Consider the following 24293-nt stretch of genomic DNA (forward strand, 5'->3'; position numbering starts at 1 on the left):
ATAGATGATATTATAATAATTATTGTTAATAGATAATAATTATATTATTATCTCCAGTCAAAGATTTTTTTACCTAATTCTAACCTGGTTTATTTTAATATGATTTTTGTGAAATTAAATCAAATCAAAAATTACCAATTTCGAATGAAATGACCCTCACTAATTACAGCGATTCACGGAACAATATCCCTTCTATACACTAGTTGTGGAAATTATATCCATCCAAAAACTGAATTATGATAATCATTCATTATAATTGTCAAATTTTAAAATAAATTTAAAATAAAATCTTTTAAATTCAAAGAAAAAATATACAATCACAAAAATACAATTTATTTTCTGATTAATTTAAACTAAACACCGCATATATTTATTATATAATTTATCTTTTTAATCTGATATATTTTATTTACTATACTTTATTTAAAGAACCCAAAAAAGTTATTTTACTAGACCAATCATAACTCAACAAGTGAGGTTTATAAATGCTGAACTACAGCTGGTCTTCATGCAAAGAACGTGGACGCAACCAACGCTACGAGAATCACAGTACAATCCACATTATCCACAATTTGTTAATTTTGATACTTATAATTTGGACACCATGAGATTGTATAATATATATTAAAAAATAGTTTTAAATAAAAACATAAAACGAATATGATATAAAATTATGACCGGTTCAAAGTGTATAATATAAATTACTTATATCTATAATAGTAATAAAAAATTATAGGTTAAATTGCTTATTTGATATTTGAAATTAGAGGGGCATAAAGTATGGATAATAAATAACACCTATACGAAGCTAGGCTGTTTCAGTTAGTTATTGCTTCATCTATGCTTCAAATTCACCTTCAAGAATCCCCCAACGTTATAACGAGACATGAAAAATAATATATATATATATATATAGGGACGGATCTACGTAGGTGGTGGGAGGGGTAATCCCCCCACCCACAAAAAAATGATGATTTAATTGGTTTTAAAACACTAATATTTTTGAAATTATTATAATTAAGTTATTGCTCCTCTCAAATTTTTTGGTTTAATTATATTTTAGGATCCTTTTAGTTTTAAAAATGAAACTTTGACTTCTAATTTTTTAGTTTAATTACTCTTTAAGATCGTTTAATTTTATAATTAGTCATTTAATTTTTATGGATTGTTCAATTTTAAATATCCTATTTATTTCAAAATTAGACAATTTGTTCCCTTTAAAATTTAATCTTTATTCCGTTTCTGTAGACACGTAGCATATCTTGTTGGAGAGGCAAAGATTATAAGCAAAGCAACCAAAAGGCATCGATCTCAACTGTTATTTAACCATATGCTTGGCTTCGTGGATAAGGGTGTCAGCAAAAGGAGGGGCTAAAGTATCACCACAATGTTTGCTTCATGTGACTTGCACCAAATTGTGTCCATTACCTTAAATTCTTTCACATTTCTTGACCAAACTCTTCATTTTTTTGTGCCAAAATGGAGAATGTGCAATTAATATATTTGATTAAATTTGATAGTGTATATAAAAAAATTATTTCATATATTGTCAGTGGTGTACTGGCGTTAAAATGTCCTTTAAGTATAATTAAGTGGATGACATACGACGTAAGAGATAATGGTTCGGATTTTATGATATAGTGTTATTGAATTATAGATTAGGATTTTAAAGCTTAAAACTTAGGATTTAAAGTTTTAAACACGTGATAATGTATGAATATTATTGTGAAATTAAAATATTTAGTCGATAATGCATCAAATACTAATATTTTGATAATATGATATTATTTGATAAATCGACAGTCAGAAAATAATTATGTAGACAATATTAAAGACTGTAATATGTGTATTTAATTCCTTCTAAAGTTGTTTGTAAAAATTTTTACGTTGCTTTTATTATTTTTAATAATATGAGATAATTATAAGGTAATAATAATTGTTCAAAAAAAATTAGTCTATTGATAACACGTACTATGTAGACGTAACTTTTAAAATCTAAATATTTTAAAAAATAATATTTATTTTTATCACTAAAACCTATTAATGAATACTACGTTATATTATTATTTTTCAACAAAATAAAAGTAATACAAATATAAAATTTATAATATAAATATTAAATGAAAATGAGACATTCAAAACTACAAAACTATCTTAAATTTTCCATTTTAATAAACTAAAATGAAGATAAAGATGGTCCAAAGTTTCAATTTCAAATAGAGGAAAAAAACAGTTTAGCTAATGTGTTAAAATCCCATGTTCTGTATATGGCAACGGAAACTAACTTCATGCAAATAACCCGGCCGCCAAAGCTCCTGACAATCGACACGACATCATGTGACATGACACGTGCACTTTCCTGTCCCAATTACTGCCGTAGGAATAGGAAGTGACGACGACCACTGGAATCCATAAATCTAGCAATCTGAATCCAATCCTCAAATGTGTTTAGTTTAAATATTAATTAATTCTTAATTTTTAAATTCAAATATTTCATAAATTCTTATTCTTCTAATAAAAAACAATTTAATTTCTCATAATATTTAATCTTAATTTAGTCCTAACTAATTTCAAACGAGATATGTTAATAAGATTGAGATCTAACCAGTATTAATGTATTATATTTTGTAACTTTGAATAACGTGTTGAGTTGGAATCGGATCCTTTTTCATGAGAATTGTAATGATATAACTGTTTGGGTACCGTTGATCGGATCAAAGCGGTGGGCTTATTATTAGCGGGTTAAGTTAAGTTCAAAATTTGTATTTAAAGCATTGCCACGTGGATGGGCGGGCCGGCCCTTATTATTATCCCCAAAATCAAAGTTTATTTTTTTCACATTGTCCCCAAAATGCCCTCAGAACCGCTTTGTTTTTGCTTTTTGTAGGTTATCAATGAGTACGTATGACCGTATGTTATCGGTACAATTTGTATCGTCCTTATGTTCGAATACCGATAATAAAAATTTAGTATACTACCTTATTTTATTTATGGAATTAGCCATTTTTTAATATTAAATGCTTATAGTTCTCTTTTTCTCTCCATTTCCATAAACACTGTTATTTTTTTTCTTTTTTTGTTCCAATTTTGATAGTCGTTGCCAGTTAGTATTCATTATTTTTCTTTTAATTTATTATAGTTTATATTTTTTCCTTTTTTTATTATTAATAATTATATATTTATGGTACTTTTTTCTTTATCTCTATGACACGTTTTCAATTGTTTGACTGTTATTTTTATTTATTTTTTTAGAATTATATTTGACATCGCCACGACTACTCAAAATTACGCTTATTTATTATCATAATGATTTTTTTTTGTTTTAGACCATCAATTGAAATTGAATATGCGATTTACGTCCGTGGATAGTGTTTCACATCACTCGATTTTGATTTAGGGTATATCAATGGTCTTTCAATAGTTTTATTCTTTTTTGTGGTTCGTTTATCGATACAATCAGATCTATTCGTATTTATCACCTGTTCGATTTATTTGGTTAGATTTTTTTAACATTTTCCTTATATGATCTTAAGTGGTTAGTTTTCTTGTGTTTAAAAAAATATTCTTATTATATGTTTAGTTTACAGTTATGGTCGTAAACCTTGATTGTAATTTTAATATTTTATATTTTTAATAAAATTAATTGCTTTTATAAAAAAGATTAAATGATTATAATTTACTGACTAAATTTTGATTTAATTAATACATTATTATTATAAATTTAAATAACTTTAATATTTTTAAGAATTTAAGAAATAATATATTTGAAAATTAAATTTGATGAAGAAGTAATACGTGACACATAATTCACTTGTGCTTTTCACTTGTAGCATTAAATTAAAGTCATCTAATATATCGTATATCTGTCCATTCAACCCAATCTGGATTGTAGGGCCAATGGAATTATTATTTTATAATAAAATTTGTTATAAATCGATTTTTTTAGATTTATTTTATTTTAAATATTATTTTATTTAGATACAAATATATTTTATTGTTAGGTATATTTTAGAGTTCAACAATTGTTTCCGAGGACAGTTGATATTGATCAGTGGTGTTAGTATTAATGATCTATTATTATCGGTTTTAATTAGATTTAAGTGTCAATTTGACAATTTATTTAAAATTTAAAGGTCTGATATTTCATATGAAATATAAAATTAAATTAGTATTGTATCTAAATTTAGGAGTCAAATCAAAAGTAAATCGATTTTAATAACATGTTACATCATCAAATTAATTTGAATTAACAATTCAGTGATCAAATTATGATAATGGTTAATATAATACACTAAAATTTAATAAATTAATAACGTAAATAATCAATATATATGTGTATATATATTTAAATAATGATACAAAATAAAAAAATTAAAACGAAAATGATAATTTCAGTAATCAACCCTATACTTTATTACCCTATACTTTATTATTACATCAAGTACTCGTTAATTCGATATTTTAATATAATAATGAAATTATTCTTATATTTCTATAATGATCATTTAAGGATATTTATAGATATTGATTATAAAAATATTTTGATATATTTTAAACAATAAAATAAAAAGAATTAAATATAGTAAAAGAAAATTATTTTAATATTCTTTTTAAACTGTTATAATTATAAATAAATAAAATAAAATATTTTTTTATAAAATTCATTACGAAATGATTATCTTAATTTATTTTATTTTATTTTTAGAGTTATTGTTTAAATTATTGATTTTTACTTAAAATTTCTAATTTGTGATTTTCGCTCGATCAATAATATTTCTAACTAATAAAAGACTTAATATAAAAATAAATGCTCAAATTATATTATTTTCTCATTTATGTGTATAATTATTTTTTGGTCAATCAAAGTATCTAACGTTACAAACATAATTATTTTAAGTGTCCCAACTGTAACGATCGTTAAAAAATCTCGTTAAGTGACAAGTGATGTATTTTAATAATTTTAAAGATTTTATTTTTTAAAAATATTATATTTAAAAAAAAGAGAGCTACAATTATTTTCTCTATAATTGTCATGGTGAGGGAAATTGTTGTAAAAAAGAAGTCAAAATAAGTGCCTTTTGGCTACATCATATGCCATTTAACGAGATTTTCTAACGATCGTTATAATCAGAACATTTAAAGTGATAATATTTACAAAATTAAACACCTAAATTGATTGAAAAATATTTTAAACTCATAAATAATAAAAATAATATAATTTATTCATTTTCTTTATTAAACTATAATAAAATAAAATAAAATTATATTTTTTATTGCCTGTCCAATTTCAAAGTTTTGCTATGGTTAATTTAGATCGATTCACGTCGCACACTTAACTTTGATAGGTGAGTCTCCCAACAAAAATTTTCTGTATATACAAAGATTTAAACGTAAAACCTTATTTAAATAATATTAAACTATTTACCACCTAAAATAACATATGTATGAAAAAAAGAAAAAAAAATATTTTAACACTTCACAAGCCGACAAACAACCTTAAAAGGATAAATCCGTCATTTTGATAGCATTAATTGCAGATCTAGGAGGTCGGCAATTGTCGGCCGGCGAACCAGGGCGGGAGGACATCAAACTCTCAAACTAAGAGAAAAAAAAAACAAATATTTTATTATCCTATAATCAAACAATTATTAAACACTAATCAATGTCCTCTAAAAAAACTAAAAATATTCTCTGCACACACAGTCTTTCACCTGCAATAATTTTTTTCCTTATAAAATAATTTCCAATATTCCTTTCAATTTGGTTATGTAGCCTCACTTTCTCAAGAACCAAACACCCAATCCTCTCTCTGCATTCCTGATTTTCCTCCGATAAAATTCAGTACTTCGGACAAGAAAATTTTGAATCCAATAATCTAACTGAAATCTTATTTTCCGGGAAAATTTTTTATGAAGCCGCCTTGGTTACCTCCGTTTTCTCCGGTATGGTTCTCCCCCCTTTTTTTGAACCCTGACTTTGATCCAATCTCGTCGTAATTTTCCTTTTCTTTACTTGAAAGCTTCGAGTTAGCACTTAACCAACAATCCACATGGCTATTGGCAATTTCATTGTAATTTTCCTTTCAAAATAAAATTGTCATTGTTTGAAAATAGGAGAGTTTGTTTTTATTTCCAAAGTAGTGTTTGTAAATTCCATTTTTGGCGCGTTTCTGTTTTTTTCTGTTTCTCGCAATCTCCATAGGAAAATTTGCATTTTGTGTTATATGTTGTTATTTTCTCCGCCTTGCTTAGTCTATGTTCGTGAATTTCTTGTTTCGTTTGCTTGTTTTCGAAATATCGATTCAAGCTGATAGTGATTCTCGTCCTGTCTTATCTCGGATCGCTTTCACAAAGGTCATTTTGTTCCATACAATTTGTAGATTCATTTTTCTTCCATTCTTTTAAACAATTATCTTTTGATTTAACTGTTTCTTTACTTATGATAATATTGATTTTATTTTTCAATTGTTTTATGAGATGTCTAAACCAAATTTCTTAGCAGCAATTGTAAGTTTTTGTTTCTTCCAGGGTTTCAAGTTCCCTCTCACGGTGTTTGACGGTGAAATATTTAGATCAAAAATTAAATTTCTGCAAAATTTTCCTTCCATTTAAATACGTGCTTGCATTTGTTTTGAAGTCGCAATGATCTCCAAATCAATAGTTTATCTATGAACGCTCATATTGCCTAGTTTTTTCTCTTTTATGTGGAGAGACCTTTTCCCTGTCCATGTCAACGTATGCAAGGTTTTATTTTTTAAACCTATGCGTGTCAGAGGAGACAATTGAAAATAATACATATATGTGTGCATATATATATATTCTAAGTGATAATTTGTTCATATAGAAAAAGGGAACTATATGAAATGAGACAAATATGTCATTTACTTTGCTGAGGTGCATCCTTTTATACAATTCGAAGTTCTTAAAGCTTGATTCCTTTCAGTGCAATCCGAGAGGGGTTGGGATTTTTTTTCATGGTTGGTAACGACTTTTGTGTCTAAGAGAAGGGCAATGATTTTTCCCTGTTTCAAATTGTTTATTGAGGGAATGCAATTATATAACATTAAAGTTACCAATGCAATTGGAACTTTGTTTTGTGATTTAAAATATTTGTTGGCGGCTAGTTTATAACCTATCTGACTCTGTTCTATTTTCCTCAGCATTTCAGTTGAAATAGATTTGTATTTTAGTGGTTTCCTGCTTTGAAGGCTAATTATGGATAACTCTGAGGTTGAAGAGAACCTATTTGCAGTTAGTGATGCCAAGGTAAGAATTTGACAGCATTTGGATTTTTTTTTGCTATTCTTTGAATTCTAAATAACTTCACAAAAAAGCACATTCTTGCTTGCCATTTTTTTAAATTTTGTAGTTTTTTTTTGTTGGAATCAATTCATCTCTTAAGTTTATAGTTCTTGTTACTGTTTTTTTTAAATCAATGGCTTTCTGTTTTTGGGAAGTTGTAATGTTTGAATCTTGCTGCATTTTTTTAGGACAAAGGAAAAAACTGAATTTTCACAGTTTTCTAACCCATTTTCTATTTTTTTTCTTATGCAGTTACATGGAGAAATGTGCAAGACACTTTCAGAAATTTATTGCAAAGTATTGTCGATATTCCCTTCCGTAGAAGCAGCACGGCCTAGGAGCAAATCTGGGATTCAGGCTTTATGCTCATTGCATATAGCTCTAGAAAAGGCTAAAAATGTTCTTCAACACTGCTCAACATGTAGTAAACTTTACTTGGTAAGATATGTATGCATAGTTGTATATATACTCATATGTATCCTTAGAGTAGTGGTTTTGATTTTTGTTGGATGCATTCACTTACTGATTTTTCTATGTTTTGTTTTACACCATGTTTTTTCTTACAGATTTTTACTAACGGTATTGTTCTTCTCATATAGGCTATTACCGGAGATTCTGTTCTTCTAAAATTCGAGAAGGCCAAATCTGCTCTTATTGATAGTCTTAGGCGTGTAGAAGATATAGTTCCACAGTCCATTGGATGTCAGGTACTGATTCCCCCTTTTGGTTTGAGATTGAAATTATGTAAATTTTGGGTGTTCAAATAAACAAGGATCTTTTCTGCAAGCAGTTAAAGTATGTGTTCTATCCAAGTGCATTGTTATATTTCCTAATGCTTGTGTTTAAATCAAGAAGGGCTTTCAAATTCTTAGGAAATTTGCTCTCTCATGGTTATATTGGAGTTACCTGCAATATGAATCTTCCTATGTGAAACCCTGTAGTAGCTGTTGCTTTTTCTCGTACACTAACGTTATTCTTGATTACTTGTTTGGCTTCAGGTTTTAGAGATTGTAAATGAACTTGAGGAGACTGATTTCTCACTTGATCCGTATGAGAAGCAAGTTGGTGAAGAAATAATTGCATTACTCCAGAATGGGAGGAATTTTGAAGAATGTAATGATATCAATGAACTTGAGTCTTTTCACCAGGCAGCTTCTAAACTTGGTATCACGTCTTCTAGAGCAGCCCTTGCTGAAAGAAGGGCTCTCAAGAAGGTGATAGAAAGAGCCCGTTTAGAAGAGGACAAGAGGAAGGACTCTATTGTGGCTTATCTTTTATCTCTTATGAGGAAATACTCCAAGTTATTTCGAAGTGAGGTTTCAGATGATAATGACTCACAGAGTTCAGCACCTTGTTCCCCCACTGTTTTGGGTTCTCTTGATTATGGAGGGGCTGGTGGTAATGGCCATGCATTTGAGCGGCAGCTTTCAAAGCTCAGTTCATTCAATTTCAGGACAAACATTAGGAGATCTGGACAGATACCCTTCCACCCGAAGAATTACGTTGTCCAATATCATTGCAGCTTATGTATGAACCAACTGTAATTGCCTCTGGACAGACGTATGAAAGGATCTGCATTGAGAAATGGTTTAGGGATGGGCATGACACCTGTCCGAAGACTCAACAGAAGCTCCCGCATCTCTCTTTGACTCCTAATTACTGTGTGAAGGGTCTCATTGCTAGTTGGTGTGAACAGAACGGAGTTCCTATCCCTGATACCCCCCAAGAGTCTCTCGATCTTAACTACTGGAGACTGGCCTTGTCTGCCTCCGAGACTGCAAATTCTAGATCAACGGATAGTGTTGGTTCATGCAACTTCAAGGGGGCTAAGGTGGTTCCTTTTGAGGAGAGTGTTACAAGTAATGAAGTGGTAGGAAATGAAGCTGAAGATGAATCTCAATCCCCACAGGAAGAAGTTTTCGAGCTCAATGTATTAGAAAGATATCAGGAAGTCCTATCTGTCCTGAATGAAGAAGAGAACTTGATGGAGAGATGCAAAGTTGTGGAACAAATAAGGCTTTTGCTGAAAGATGATGAAGAGGCCAGGGTTTTTATGGGGGCTAAGGGTTTTGTTGAAGGATTATTGCGATTTCTAGACTCAGCTGTGCTGGAAGGGAATGCAATAGCTCAAGAAGTTGGGGCAATGGCTCTCTTTAACCTTGCTGTCAACAATAACAGGTGTGTTACTCACGTCTTTTGCCTTTGCTTAGTTAAACCCGGAGATGAATAGTTATGATCGATACGGGTTTTCTATTTCCCTTAGCCCCTGGCAAGCTGCTGCTACTCTGATTCATTAAAGGATACACTAAATGCATCGGTGTCGTAACAATGTCGTGTCTTTTGTTTTAGAACTGTTATTCATATGATTGTTCGGCATTATGTATGCCATTATTAAGATGAATCTTTTTAATGTTCATGTTTTTCTCTAAAATAAATATCAGGAACAAGGAATTGATGTTAGCGGCTGGGGTTATTCTATTGCTGGAGCGTATGATTTCCAACTCCAGTGCCGATGAATCTGCAACTGCTCTGTATCTTAATCTCTCTTGCTTTGAGCAAGCCAAATCGATCATAGGTTCAAGTAAGGCTGTCCCATTTTTAGTCCAGCTACTAGGAGATGAAACTGATGCACAATGCAAGCTTGATGCCCTTCACACGCTTTATAATCTTTCAACCGACCACTCCAATATTCAGAGCCTTCTTTCTGCTGGCATAGTTAATCGCCTCCAGTCTCTTGTGGTCTCGGGTGACCATACCTGGACGGAGAAATCCATCACTGTTTTGCTAAATCTAGCTTCAAGTGAAGCAGCAAAAGAAGAGATGGTATCAGCCTCTGGTCTCATAACTGGCCTTGCATCAGTTCTGGATACCGGTGAACCCGTCGAGCAAGAGCAAGCCGTTTCATGCCTTTTACTCCTTTGTAACGGAAATGACAAGTGTAGTCAGTTGGTTCTCCAAGAAGGTGTGATCCCTGCGTTAGTCTCGATGTCGGTTAATGGAACAACAAGAGGGAGGGAGAAGTCACAAAGACTCCTGGTGCTCTTCAGGGAGCAGCGCCAACGAGATCATCCGCCTGCAAACCAACACCGAGTAGTACTAGAAAGCAGTCGAGACCCCACACGTGCTTCGCCCTCGGCTCCGGAATCGAAGCCACTGTCTAGATCTATGTCAAGAAGAAAAGTGCGGAAAGGCTTGAGCTTGAGCTTCCTATGGAAGAGCAAGAGCTACTCTTCATCTGGTTACTTACTTTGAAAAGCGTCGCAAGGTACTTCAAATTTCCCTTGTATCTTTTTTACATTTCTCACGTTCTGTTCCATTGGACCATCCTTTTTATTTTTCATTTTCTTTTGCTCTTTACAGAGCATCAGAAATGTACAGCCCCTTTGTAATCTATGGATTTTTTAGGTTGTGGATTGTAATACATGTATAATATGTCACAGTTACATAATTTTTGTGTATATATTATTATTTTTTTGGTATCTTTCACATTTATTTTCTAATTTGTATTAAAATATCAGTGACTGTTTTGAAATAGTATTATTTTTAAGATTCAAACTTGAGATTTAAAAAGCTTATACATAATTATTTATGAAAACAATAGAGTGCATTGAGTTCACATCAAAACGAAAATAAATGATAATAAAATATATTAAGCTCATTGTTTTTTTTAAAGGATAGCATTAGACAATTCAATAATATTTTAAAAAGAAAATAACAATTATAAGCTAATAAGAGTAAGTAAATTTCGACTCGAAAAAATCAATTTTATTGATTTAATTTAATTTTACTCAAAAAATTTAAATCATAAAATATAATTCAAATAACTCAATTTTCAAGCTAGAGTTGATTTTTTAACTCTACATAATATATGAATATCGTATATGAAGAAATATATATGTACATCATATATGATTATTATTTATAAAAAATATTTAAATTTAAATCGTTTAATTTTAAAATAAAAACTTAAACAATTCGATTAAAAAATCCAAATAAAATTTAAGTTATAAAATAAGACTCTTTAATTCGATTAACTCAGAAAAATTTAACTCAACTCGAATAAATTTTTAACTCAAATAATTTCATCTATGTTCTTTATTATTTTAATTGACAACAAAAAATTATAAATTTTAACTCAAAAATTAATAATTCAATCTTAATTCTCATTTTAACTTTGGTAAAATAGTACATTGCTTTCCTTGAATACGGTTTCCCTTCGGGTTAAAATATGTCTCTTCCTAAGTTCGATTCCTTTATATAGGTCAAAAATCTTTTCACCTTTTTATATAGTTATCATGAGCAGATGCATTAAACATTAAACCTCTAAGTGTAAAATTTAACTATTATTTTAAAAATTAATAAATGCTGCATCTTTTTTGGGTTATTTTGCTCTCTTCAATTCTGAAATGCAGTGGGAGTGAATTGAGCAGTCTTTCAAGATGTAAGTAAATCTTTTGTTTTTGATTAAAAAAGAACAGTTCAGATATGCTACATGGATTTGCTTTCATGTTTTTTGTTTGATAAAAAAGAACAGTTCTGATATGATGTATGAATTTGCTCTTCAGAACAAATCATTGTTGGCCATCATCATTCTTGTCCCATACTTATTCTTTATGCTTCTTGGCTTCTTTTTATCTTACCGATTTATCAATTTCACCAATTCTTTCTTTGGATTTTCTCTTATTCCCAACTTCATTCTCACATGCATCGATTCCGTGTCCCTCTTCTATATCTGTTTCCTGCGATCGGAGTCACGATCTTCAGATCTCAATTTCTTGTCCTGAAGGGACTTGATGAGTCCTTCGAGGGCAATATCAGTGTCTTCATTCTTCATAAGCTCTTCTGCAACTTCTGCAGGAGTTACGTCCACTTCCACCATCAATTCGTCTATTTCATAGAACAGATTATGATGAGTGATGCGTAGATAATTAGAAGCAAGGACCCTGAATCCACCAGGGGTGCAGTAGGACATGTGGATATGCATGTCCATTCGGCCCGGCCTTAGCAAAGCCGGGTCGAGCCTGTCTTTGTGATTGGTTGTAAACACTATTATTCTCTCGTCTCCGCAGCTTGACCATATCCCGTCGATGAAATTAAGCAACCCTGATAAAGTTAACTGTCATGAAGATATATATTAGCAACAGTTTAGAAATTTATGGAACTTGTATAGCCTTATTATGTGATAAAATAAATCATGATAATTTCCTATGGTTTCACTTACCCTGTTGTTAGTACCCTGCTCGAAACTCTCATCTGTCTATTCTGGAGGTTAATGCCGCAATCGATATCCTCAATCACAATCATTGATCGATTTTTGGTCGAAACCAGCAACCTTCGGAGATCCGAGTTGTGGTAAATGCTCGCGAGTTCAAGGTCGTAGACATCAAATTTTAGGTAGTTGGCCATGGCAGCAATCAAGCTTGACTTGCCTGTCCCGGGTGGACCATACAGTAAGTACCCACGTTTCCATGCTTTTCCTACTCTTTTGTAGTAATCCTTTCTTCGAACAAATCTGTCCAAGTCGTCGATTAACACTTTCTTGATCGCGGGATCCATTGCCAGTTTATCGAAAGTTGCCGGATGGTCGAGATTGGTCGATCCCCATGTTCCATCGCTGTCTCCACCAAAGTTTCCGAGTGAAAGGAGTTTCAAAACCTTCTTTTCTTCTTTGATGGATTTGGACATCTCAATTACATATGGCAAGTAAGAATTTATTACCTTTTCCATGCATTTGTTATGAAAGCGGAGCTCAAGCACTCTATTTTCAAGATTTCCTTGATGATTAATTTCCTTTGTCTCAACACAACACATTTCCCATTTGAGTTGGATTCCTTCATACGTGTCGAGAACCTTTTCGCCTTTGTGGATGGTTACAGTTACCTTATTGTCTCTCGGAGCCTTGGAAACCTTAAGCCTCTCCATCGATGATACGATTTTCGTCTGTAAGTAGGTCATGGAAGCTTCATACAGTTCATTGATGCAGTACCCTTCATATTCATTGATGAGGAGAGTCATCTGGGAAGAAGGGTTTGAGAAAAGGCTTCCGAGTTTTGACAGAACTATGTTTCGGAGTTTTTCTGGGATTAGCTGAGTGGCTATGGCTTGAACCTCGCTAACTACACTTCGGACCAGCATGGCAGATGCGGTGAATGCAGTGTATGTGGAGAGGACTGATGTTGTTGAAGGGATGTTTTTGACAGAGAACATCTTGAGAATTTTGGGGGGTGATTAAATTGATAATTTGATATGCAGAAAAGGTTATGATTTTCAACCGTAATTGCTAGGCATCATCAAATATCATTGGCTTTTTATACATGGGAGATTCCTTGTGTTGCAAGCTTCTCAAGCACATTGGTTAAGCAATCTTCTGTGGCAAGTTCTGTAAGACTTGAGCTGGCTTTGTTTTTTTTGCCTTTTAGGAAAAATATGGCCAAATAAGTAATAAATCTGCCCAACAACTCTAAATTAATTGGTTTGATCTGTTCACACAATTAAGTGTATTGTTTTTATTTGGTAAGTCAATGACAAATATATCTGCCTATAGCCTTCCTTTCCTGCAAGTATTTTATATATATATATATATATATATATATATATATATATATATATATATATATATAAACATATTCGTTTATATCATGTATTTTTTATAAAATTAATTAGATTCTCAAATTTCATAAAAACATGTAAAATATATTTTTTAAATAAATTTTTAAGTTTTTTTCCTTCTTTGGTTGAAGGGTCATATTAAGTGTAAAAGAAATTTACACATTATATTATTTTTTTAAGAAAACTCTGAACACTTTAAATATCATTATGTTAAATAGTTAAATTAATCATTTTCCATTTTATAAAGAAAATAAAGATTGAAGATAATTATTGCTCTGCTGAAACCAAATAGAAGTTCTTATGTTTAATACTTCCCATGAGCAGGGTCAAGTGAATATGCATGTCCATTCGACCCGGCCCTAGCAAAGCAGGGTCGAGCTTGTCTTTATGACTGGTTGTGAACACTATTATCCTCTCATCTCCGCAGCTCGACCATAGCCCGTCGATGAAATTAAGCAACCCCTGTCATGAAGATAATTTGTAGTAGTTGTTGTACAGTAATGTAAGATTACAATGTACTTAACATATTAATAAGAATGTTGTACTTTTCGTTAGTATCCTGCTCAAATGCATCACATTCCCCAAGCTCAAATCTCTTGACTTGTCGATTCTGAAGCTCAATGCTGCAATCAATATCCTCAATCACAACCATTGATCAATTTCGAGTCGAAACCAGCAACCCTCGAAGCTGCGATTTGCTCCGAATGCCTGTAAGTTCGGGGTCTTAAACGTCGAATTTTAGGTAGTTAGCCATGGCAGCAATCAAACTAGACTTGCCTGTTCCAGGAGGACCAAAGAGCAAGTACCCACGTTTCCATGCTTTCCCCACTCTTCTGTAGAAATCCCTTCGTCGAACAAATCGGTCCAAGTCGTTGATCAACTCTTTCTTCACCGCCAGATCCATAGCCAGTTTATCGAAAGTCGCGGGATGGTCAATATTGGTCGATCCCCACACTCCCTGTCCGTCACAAATGAAGTTCTTAAGTGAAAAGAGTTTCACCACTTTGTTTTCTTCTTTAATAGCTCTGGATCTCACCATTACATAAGGCAAGTAAGACCTTGTCACCATTTCCATGCATTTATTATTGAAACGAAGCTCAAGTACTCTATTTCATTTCCTCTATTCCTTCCGGGCTTCCCTTGATGATCATTTTCCTTCGTCTCACACATATCATCTCCCATTAAGTTCGATTCCTTCATATACGTCAAGAACCTTCCGACCTTTGTGTATGGTCATATTACCTTTGTACGCAGGAAATTTATAAAATTTTAAGAGGTGAAAATAATTTTTCAACAGAAAACATAAAAAATATATCTAAAGTATATGAAAATTTGAACTTTTAAGACGATATGCTAGCCTCCGTTCATCTCTGGTTACCTTATCGTCTCTCGAAACCTTGAAAGCCTTACCCTCTCCATCGAGGCCGAGATTTTCGTCTGTAAGTAGGTATCGGAAGCTTCATACAGTTCATTGATGCTGAACCCTTCGTACTCGTTGATGAGTAAAGTCACTTGGGAATACGGATTCGAGAAAAGGTTTCCGAGTTTCAACAGAAACAAATTTCGGCAATGTTCAGGGATAAGCTAACCGACTATGAATTGAACCTCGCTAACCCGCTCCGAACCAACATGGCTGATGCCGTGAATGCAGTGTATGTCGAGAGGACCGATGATGTTGAAGGGATGTTCTTGACGGAAAATGTAACATCCTCCATGTCGGGTGAGTGATTAATTTGCAAAGTTTCAACATTTGATGATTAAAGTAGAATAATTATATAGTTTAAAAAGTATGGTTAGTAAATATGAGATGGAGGTAGGGACCAAATGGTCATTTGTAAGGAAAATTTTAATAAAAAAAAATATGTTATGGGGATATATGAGAACCCACGTGGAGTATTAGGTTCCAGAATACTCTCATTCCTTCTTTCTTATTTCTTCTCTTCCTTCTCCAAACGTGGGCTTGCAATTAAAGGTAAGAATCTGAACCTTGGTAGTTTCTTTGATTTTTAAGATTGGAAATGAAAGCTTGGATGTTATAAGCTAAAGGAAAGCTTATATGACATTAAAACAACAAGATAAGTGATTTAGAGAATGATTTGGAAAATGAGTTTTTAGATGAAATTTTGATAGGAATGAGTTTTTGAAGTTTGAATAAGATTTTTGACTTGTCAAGAAGCTAACTAAGAAGTATGAGGTGTTAGAATTCAAATTAGAACATATTGGAATTTGGGTTGGATTCTTAAATTCTACATGGAGAATTAGATTTCTAGGTTTTAGAGGTATTTAATGGATAATAATCAGTTTAAGTAAGTGTATGAGAGCTAAGAGTAGTAAAGGGATTGAAATATGTATGTTTGAGCTGAAATGGGATGATTTCCGAGCTCAAATTAGGATTTCTGGGTTAGGGGAATCGGTACCCATTCAAGGGGAACCGATACCCCCTCAACGAAATGAATTTCCAGAATGCTAGAGGGGAATCGGTACCCCCAGGGGGGAACCGATACCCCCTCATCGTATATGAAATTCCAGATTGCTTGAGGGGAATCGATACCCCCAGGGGGGAACCGATTCCCCCATGAGAAAAAAAGAAGAAAGAAAAGAAAGCAAGACTAAGCTATAAATTCTTTAAATTAGTAAGCTATTAAAGCTTAATTTCAAGACATAGACGTCTGATGATCATCTTAAAAATTATGTTTATGTAGATACCGAGCCTACTCGAGTTTGGGAACAATCTACAAGTAGGATCGATCGAGGAAAAGGCAAGAAGTATAGGTGAGTGCATATGCATAGCATGAATATAGTATTATATTCAGTTCTAGACTTGTGATAAGTCTAGATTCCATATTTGACATATGATCACATTCCATATTATGATACATGACATGAATTTATATTAGTGTATTGCATGACATGAATATGCAGAAAAAGTTATATGAGCTATGTGATAAAGGTATGTAAATGATATGTCTATGTGATAAAGGTATGGAAATAATATGACTACGCGATATGAACTACGGGAAATGTATAAGCCCATGTTATGTAGATGAGAACTATAGGTATAGTTGGCATGCCAAGGGTAGAGGGTATACTCGGTTCTTTAGGACATATGTATATCCTTTGGAACCTGTGTGAAGTCTTGAAAGACACATACTTGATCCATAGTATATGTATATGATTCTTAAGGAATTCTACGTGGTCCTTATGGACATAATTCTACGGGCACTTCGGTGCAATTCTACGGGGCACTTCGGTGCATTTATACGAGCTGTGGTGACAGCATAGTGCACAACCTCACATTACTCAAATACCTTAGGTTCTCAATATGCTATCATGGGCCAATAAACTTATTAATACAGAATAATGAATGTTACAGTACTACGCTTACAGGTATGGATATTGATGAAGTATACTACATTGATTAAGTACATGTTTGCATCTCATCTCATATGATCCTGACATTTTCATTACATTACATTGCCTTGTTATTATTAATGCCTCACTAAGTCGATGACTTAGCGTGTGAGTGTTTCACACGTAGGATCCGAGGAATTTAGACGAGACAGGTGAAGCAGCTTGACAGTATTACTCCTGCAACCATCAGATCAGAAGCAACTTAATCAGTAGGTCATTTTGTGATGTAAATAGCAGTTGGCATGTAATTAAAGGGTTAAGTTGTGTATGCTCTGAATATTTTGGTAAACTTATATTACAGTATGTATATTATTGTATTTTCTTAATACAAGTACAAATATTTTACTATTATTTATTAAGAGTTGTGTTTTAAAGTCAATGTAGTATCTCTGACTCATATCCGGGTCGGGTATGGGTTGGGAGTGTTACATTTAATGGTATCAGAGCTATGGTTTAGCCGATTCTAGGCATAAACCAGAGTCTATGGAGTCTTTAAATGGAATATATGCCAACTAATAGCGAGAACTTCTGATCTGGTATAGTATGAGTATGTTGTTTTGCTAATAGAATAATGTGGTTATTCTTATTAGATGTCCGGACATAATAGCTCCCGAAGTGAAGCGGGAGAAGATAGGCATGCTGAAAGCAGTAATTCACCTGCCCTGGCCAGGCAAGGTGAAGAACAGGCATCTCAAGGAGTGCCTATGCAAGATCAAGATACGTTCTTCAGAACGTTAGACGCTATTCTGACGCGTCTTCAACCTCCTGTTCCACTAACTCCACGAATTAATGTAGCAAAAGAGTTGAGAAGTTTAGGAGCTCCCGAATTTAAGGGAGAAGCTGAGGAAGGTCCGGTGTCAGCGGATCTTTGGTTGAATGATTTGAAAATCATGCTAGATGGTCTCCACTGTTCCGAAGTGGAGAAATTAGATGGAGTTGTATCTTTATTGAGGGGTCAGGCGAGGATATGGTGGACGAATGTCGCCATGAGAATGTCAACCGACCATTTGACTTGGTCTTTGTTTTTAAAAGAATTTAAAAACAAGTATATTGGAGATCAGTTTATCCGCCAAATGAAGCAGGAATTTATGAGTTTGAAGCAGATGAGCCGCTCTGTATATGAGTACGAATGTGAATTTAATAAGCTGAGCAGGTTTGCAGCTGAGCTTGTGCCTACTGAGAAAGATGCTTGTGAATGGTTCGTGGAGGGCTTGCGCCCTAGACTTAAAGAAATGTTGATAGTATTAAACTTGTCCTCGTTCCAGGAGGTGATCAATCGTGCAAAAGCTCTTGAAAGGGCTCAGAATGAAAGATTTGGGGACTCAAGGGTTCAGACATCAAAGAGGACGACTACTTATTCTGGTTCAACACCAACAAAAAGGGGAAGAGACTCGGGATTTCGATCACAAACTAGATCAGAATCAGTTGTATCGTCTGCTAGGGGAGCAAGTCAGGCAAGAACTAGACAGACGCAGTCAGTGGAATCCGGTGCTGGGAGATCTACTCCGGGTCAAAGGAAACAGTGTGAGCACTGCGGGAAAAACCATTATGGGGATTGTCTTATGGCAGCTGGGACTTGTTTTCGATGCGGAGATGCCGGACATTTTGTCCGGGATTGTCCCTTGATTGTTGGTGAGCCGGCACCATCTGGAAGAGCTGGTTCTTTCTCACAAAGAGGACGAGGAAGAGGCAGAGGAAGGAACCCGTCTGAATTCTCTGCTCAACCTGAAGTTCGATCCACTGCTCGAGTGTACAACCTAAAGACAAGTGAAGACCGTGATGACCCTGATATTATAGCAGGTACTTTTCAGTTGTATGATAAATTAGTATTGGTACTGATTGATCCGGGGTTCTAATTATTCTTATATTACAAGTGAGTTAGTAAAGGAGTTGGGGATTCCCTTAGAAGCTACGAGTAATGAGATTATAGTAACAACTCCGTTAGGCAATAGTGCCCGGGTGAATAAAGTTTGTAAGGGGTATCCCATAAAGATTCAGGGAATTGAATTCCCTGCTAATCTGATGGAATTACCCTTTGACGAGTTTGAAGTGATTCTGGGAATGGATTGGTTGTTCCGGTATTATGGAGATGTTAGTTGCAGATTGAAAAAAGGTAACTCTGAAAAGTCCAGACGGAATAGAGATAAGTGTGAGCAGTGAAAAGTTTAATCCTTTAGCAAATGTAATATCAGTGATGTCTGCCAAGAAATTATTGCTACAAGGATGTCAGGGTTTTCTTGCAAATGTGATTGATTCAAGAGCTCAAGAGAAAAGGTTAGAGGAAATTCCAATAGTTCGAGAGTTCCCTGATGTTTTTCCTGCTGAATTGCCAGGATTACCTCCGGATAGAGAGGTAGAATTCCAAATTGAAATAATGCCGGGAACAGCTCCGATTGCAATGGCACCTTATCGAATGGCTCCGAAAGAACTGCAAGAGTTAAAGAATCAATTACAAGAATTGCTAGAGAAGGGATTTATCCAACCAAGTGTATCGCCTTGGGGAGCTCCGGTGTTATTTGTTAAAAAGAAGGATGGATCAATGCGTCTTTGCATTGACTATCGACAGCTCAATAAGGTGACCATCAAGAACAAGTATCCCCTTCCGCGCATTGATGACTTGTTTGATCAACTAAAAGGAGCTTCGGTATTTTCGAAGATCGATCTACGTTCGGGTTATCATCAATTGAAGATCCAGGAGAAAGATATTCCGAAGACAGCTTTCAGAACGAGATATGGTCATTATGAATTCATCGTAATGCCATTCGGAGTAACGAATGCACCTGCTGCTTTCATGGATCTTATGAACAGGATTTTTCAGCCCTACTTGGACCAGTTTGTTGTTGTCTTTATTGATGACATACTGGTGTACTCGAAATCCCATGAAGAGCATAGCACACATCTGAGGATCGTCTTGCAAATTTTAAAAGATAAAAAGTTGTATGCCAAATTGTCCAAATGTGAGTTCTGGTTAAAGGAAGTAATTTTCCTGGGGCATGTGATCTCGGCAGTTGGGATTAGAGTAGACCCTCAGAAAGTTAAAGCTATAATGGATTGGGAAGTTCCTAAGAATGTGTCTGAAGTTCGGAGTTTTCTGGGACTTGCCGGTTACTATCGAAGATTCGTTAAAAAATTTTCGATGATTGTGCTGCCTCTAACAAAGCTAATGAGAAAGAACGTACCATTTGTTTGGACTTCTGAATGTCAAGAAAGTTTCGAAGCTTTAAAGAGAATTCTGACGGAAACTCCGATATTGGTTCAACCGGAATCTGGCAGGAATTTTGTAGTATACAGTGACGCATCCCATAACGGGTTGGGGTGTGTATTAATGCAAGAAGGAAAAGTAGAAGCGTATGTATCGAGATAGTTGAAACCACATGAAAGGAATTACCCCACTCATGATTTAGAAATGGCTGCTGTAGTATTCGCTCTCAGGATTTGGCGTCATTATCTTTATGGGGAGCGTTGTTACTTATATACGGATCATAAGAGCCTGAAGTACCTGATGACTCAAAAAGAATTGAATTTGAGGCAACGTAGATGGGTAGAGTTCTTAAAGGATTATGATGTGATAATTGACTATCATCCCGGAAAGGCTAATGTGGTAGCAGATGCTCTGAGTAGAAAGACGTTTGCAGCTTTACGAGCTATAGATGCAAGATTATCTTTATCGGGAGACGGTGGTCTTTGTGCAGAATTAACCCTTAAACCAGCATGGTTGGAACGAATAGGAGAATTGCAAGGTAAAGATGAAATGTGTTTGAAAAGAATTGAGCAAGTAAAGAACAAAGAGATTAAAGACTTTGAGATTAAGTCAGATGGAAATCTATATTGTAAAGGAAGAATTGTAATACCCGACAATGACGACTTGAAGAAAGAAATATTAACAGAGGCTCATTGCAGTCCGTTAACGATGCACCCGGGTGGAACCAAGATGTATATGGATTTGAAGGATCGATTTTGGTGGTCAGGGATGAAGCGAAGCATCACCGAATTTGTGTCTAAGTGTTTGATATGTCAACAAGTCAAAGCCGAGCATCAAGTTCCATCAGGATTATTGCAACCGCTGTTCATTCCTCAATGGAAATGGGAAAATGTTACGATGGATTTTGTTTCGGGGTTACCCTTGACTCCGAACAAAAGAGAATCAATCTGGGTAATTGTTGATCGATTAACTAAGTCAGCGCATTTCCTCCCTGTTAGAACGGATTTCTCTATGGAAAAGTATGCAGAGCTGTATATTAGAGAAGTTATTAGATTGCATGGAGTACCTGTTTCCATAGTCTCTGATCGGGACCCTCGATTCACTTCTAGATTCTGGAAATCTTTGAATGGAGCGTTGGGGACTCGTTTAAACTTTAGTACGGCTTTTCATCCTCAGACTGATGGGCAATCAGAGAGAACTATTCAGATATTGGAAGATATGCTGAGAGCATGCGTAATGGAATTTAAAGGATCATGGGAAAAGTATTTACCGCTGGCAGAGTTCGCTTACAAAAATAGTTATCAGTCTAGTATAAAGATGGCCCCCTATGAAGCATTATATGGAAGAAAATGTCGTACTCCATTAAATTGGTATGAACTCAAAGACCGAAGTGTTCTTGGTCCGGATTTAATTCAAGATGTAGAACAGAAAGTTCGAGAAATTCAGTATAACCTCAAAGTGGCCTCTGATCGGCAAAAGTCCTATTCTGATCTTAAAAGGAAAGAAATTAATTTCAAGTTGGAGATAAAGTGTTTTTAAAAGTGTCTCCATGGAAGAAAGTGTTGAGATTTGGTCAAAAAGGAAAATTGAGTCCTCGGTTTATTGGACCATATGAGATTGTAAAGAGAGTAGGACCGGTAGCATATCAGCTAGCTTTACCACCTGAGATGGAAAAGATACATGATGTTTTTCACGTTTCAATGCTTCGAAGATATAGATCTGACCCTTCTCATATCGTGTCACCAGAAGAGATTGAGGTTCGTCCTGACTTGACTTATGAGGAAGAACCGATTCAAATTTTAGCACATGAAGTTAAGCAATTGAGGAACAAGATTATTCCTTTGGTCAAAGTATTGTGGAGAAATCACAAAGTAGAAGAAGCAACATGGGAGCGTGAAGAAGATATGCGACATCAATACCCACATTTGTTTGTGCAATGAAAATTCGAGGACGAATTTTCTTAAGGGGGAGAGATTTGTAACATCCTCCATGTCGGGTGAGTGATTAATTTGCAAAGTTTCAACATTTGATGATTAAAGTAGAATAATTATATAGTTTAAAAACTATGGTTAGTAAATATGAGATGGAGGTAGGGACCAAATGGTCATTTGTAAGGAAAATTTTAAAAAAATATGTTATGGGATATATGAGAACCCACGTGGAGTATTAGGTTCCAGAATACTCTCATTCCTTCTTTCTTATTTCTTCTCTTCCTTCTCCAAACGTGGGCTTGCAATTAAAGGTAAGAATCTGAACCTTGGTAGTTTCTTTGATTTTTAAGATTGGAAATGAAAGCTTGGATGTTATATAAGCTAAAGGAAAGCTTATATGACATTAAAACAACAAGATAAGTGATTTAGAGAATGATTTGGAAAATGAGTTTTTAGATGAAATTTTGATAGGAATGAGTTTTTGAAGTTTGAATAAGATTTTTGACTTGTCAAGAAGCTAACTAAGAAGTATGAGGTGTTAGAATTCAAATTAGAACATATTGGAATTTGGGTTGGATTCTTAAATTCTACATGGAGAATTAGATTTCTAGGTTTTAGAGGTATTTAATGGATAATAATCAGTTTAAGTAAGTGTATGAGAGCTAAGAGTAGTAAAGGGATTGAAATATGTATGTTTGAGCTGAAATGGGATGATTTCCGAGCTCAAATTAGGATTTCTGGGTTAGGGGAATCGGTACCCATTCAAGGGGAACCGATACCCCCTCAACGAAATGAATTTCTAGAATGCTAGAGGGGAATCGGTACCCCCAGGGGGGAACCGATACCCCCTCATCGTATATGAAATTCCAGATTGCTTGAGGGGAATCGATACCCCCAGGGGGGGAACCGATTCCCCCATGAGAAAAAGAAGAAGAAAGAAAAGAAAGCAAGACTAAGCTATAAATTCTTTAAATTAATAAGCTATTAAAGCTTAATTTCAAGACATAGACGTCTGATGATCATCTTAAAAATTATGTTTATGTAGATACCGAGCCTACTCGAGTTCGGGAACAATCTACAAGTAGGATCGATCGAGGAAAAGGCAAAGAAGTATAGGTGAGTGCATATGCATAGCATGAATATAGTATTATATTCAGTTCTAGACTTGTGATAAGTCTAGATTCCATATTTTGACATATGATCACATTCCATATTATGATACATGACATGAATTTATATTATGTGTATTGCATGACATGAATATGCAGAAAAAGTTATATGAGCTATGTGATAAAGGTATGTAAATGATATGTCTATGTGATAAGGTATGGAAATAATATGACTACGCGATATGAACTACGGGAAATGTATAAGCCCATGTTATGTAGATGAGAACTATAGGTATAGTTGGCATGCCAAGGTAGAGGGTATACTCGGTTCTTTAGGACATATGTATATCCTTTGGAACCTGTGTGAAGTCTTGAAGACACATACTTGATCCATAGTATATGTATATGATTCTTAAGGAATTCTACGTGGTCCTTATGGACATAATTCTACGGGCACTTCGGTGCAATTCTACGGGGCACTTCGGTGCATTTATACGAGCTGTGGTGACAGCATAGTGCACAACCTCACATTACTCAAATACCTTAGGTTCTCAATATGCTATCATGGGCCAATAAACTTATTAATACAGAATAATGAATGTTACAGTACTACGCTTACAGGTATGGATATTGATGAAGTATACTACATTGATTAAGTACATGTTTGCATCTCATCTCATATGATCCTGACATTTTCATTACATTACATTGCCTTGTTATTATTAATGCC

General features: G+C 34.1%; 2 protein-coding genes and 1 pseudogene across 2 annotated transcripts; 1 reads left to right on the forward strand and 2 right to left on the reverse strand.

Annotated features, from left to right (window-relative positions):
* The first annotated feature begins 5752 nt into the window (after positions 1 to 5752).
* Positions 5753 to 10778, forward strand: LOC120118004 (annotated as a pseudogene).
* A 1144-nt stretch (positions 10779 to 11922) lies between these two features.
* Positions 11923 to 13517, reverse strand: LOC120118007 (protein HYPER-SENSITIVITY-RELATED 4-like). Its single transcript, XM_039138156.1, has 2 exons — positions 12537 to 13517; positions 11923 to 12417 (listed from the first exon to the last, which is right to left on the reverse strand). Exons 1-2 carry the CDS (start codon positions 13506 to 13508, stop codon positions 12028 to 12030), a joined length of 1362 nt encoding a protein of 453 aa, XP_038994087.1. The 5' UTR covers positions 13509 to 13517; the 3' UTR covers positions 11923 to 12027.
* A 741-nt stretch (positions 13518 to 14258) lies between these two features.
* On the reverse strand, positions 14259 to 15145 carry LOC120118006 (AAA-ATPase At2g18193-like). The gene has a single exon (XM_039138155.1). The coding sequence runs from the start codon at positions 14983 to 14985 to the stop codon at positions 14635 to 14637; it is 351 nt and encodes a 116-aa protein (XP_038994086.1). The 5' UTR covers positions 14986 to 15145; the 3' UTR covers positions 14259 to 14634.
* Positions 15146 to 24293: the final 9148 nt, after the last annotated feature.

Source organism: Hibiscus syriacus, unplaced genomic scaffold, assembly GCF_006381635.1.
Source record: "Hibiscus syriacus cultivar Baekdansim isolate YM2019G1 unplaced genomic scaffold, ASM638163v2 tig00110325_pilon, whole genome shotgun sequence".
NCBI lineage: Eukaryota > Viridiplantae > Streptophyta > Magnoliopsida > Malvales > Malvaceae > Hibiscus > Hibiscus syriacus.

Coding starts and splice junctions, on each gene's coding strand:
- LOC120118007 (XM_039138156.1), bottom strand. CDS start 13,508: ATGTTCTCTGTCAAAAACATCCCTTCAACAACATCAGTCCTCTCCACA. Junction 12,418..12,536: donor AGATGAGAGTTTCGAGCAGG/GTACTAACAACA, acceptor TCTTCATGACAG/TTAACTTTATCAGGGTTGCT.
- LOC120118006 (XM_039138155.1), bottom strand. CDS start 14,985: ATGGAAATGGTGACAAGGTCTTACTTGCCTTATGTAATGGTGAGATCC.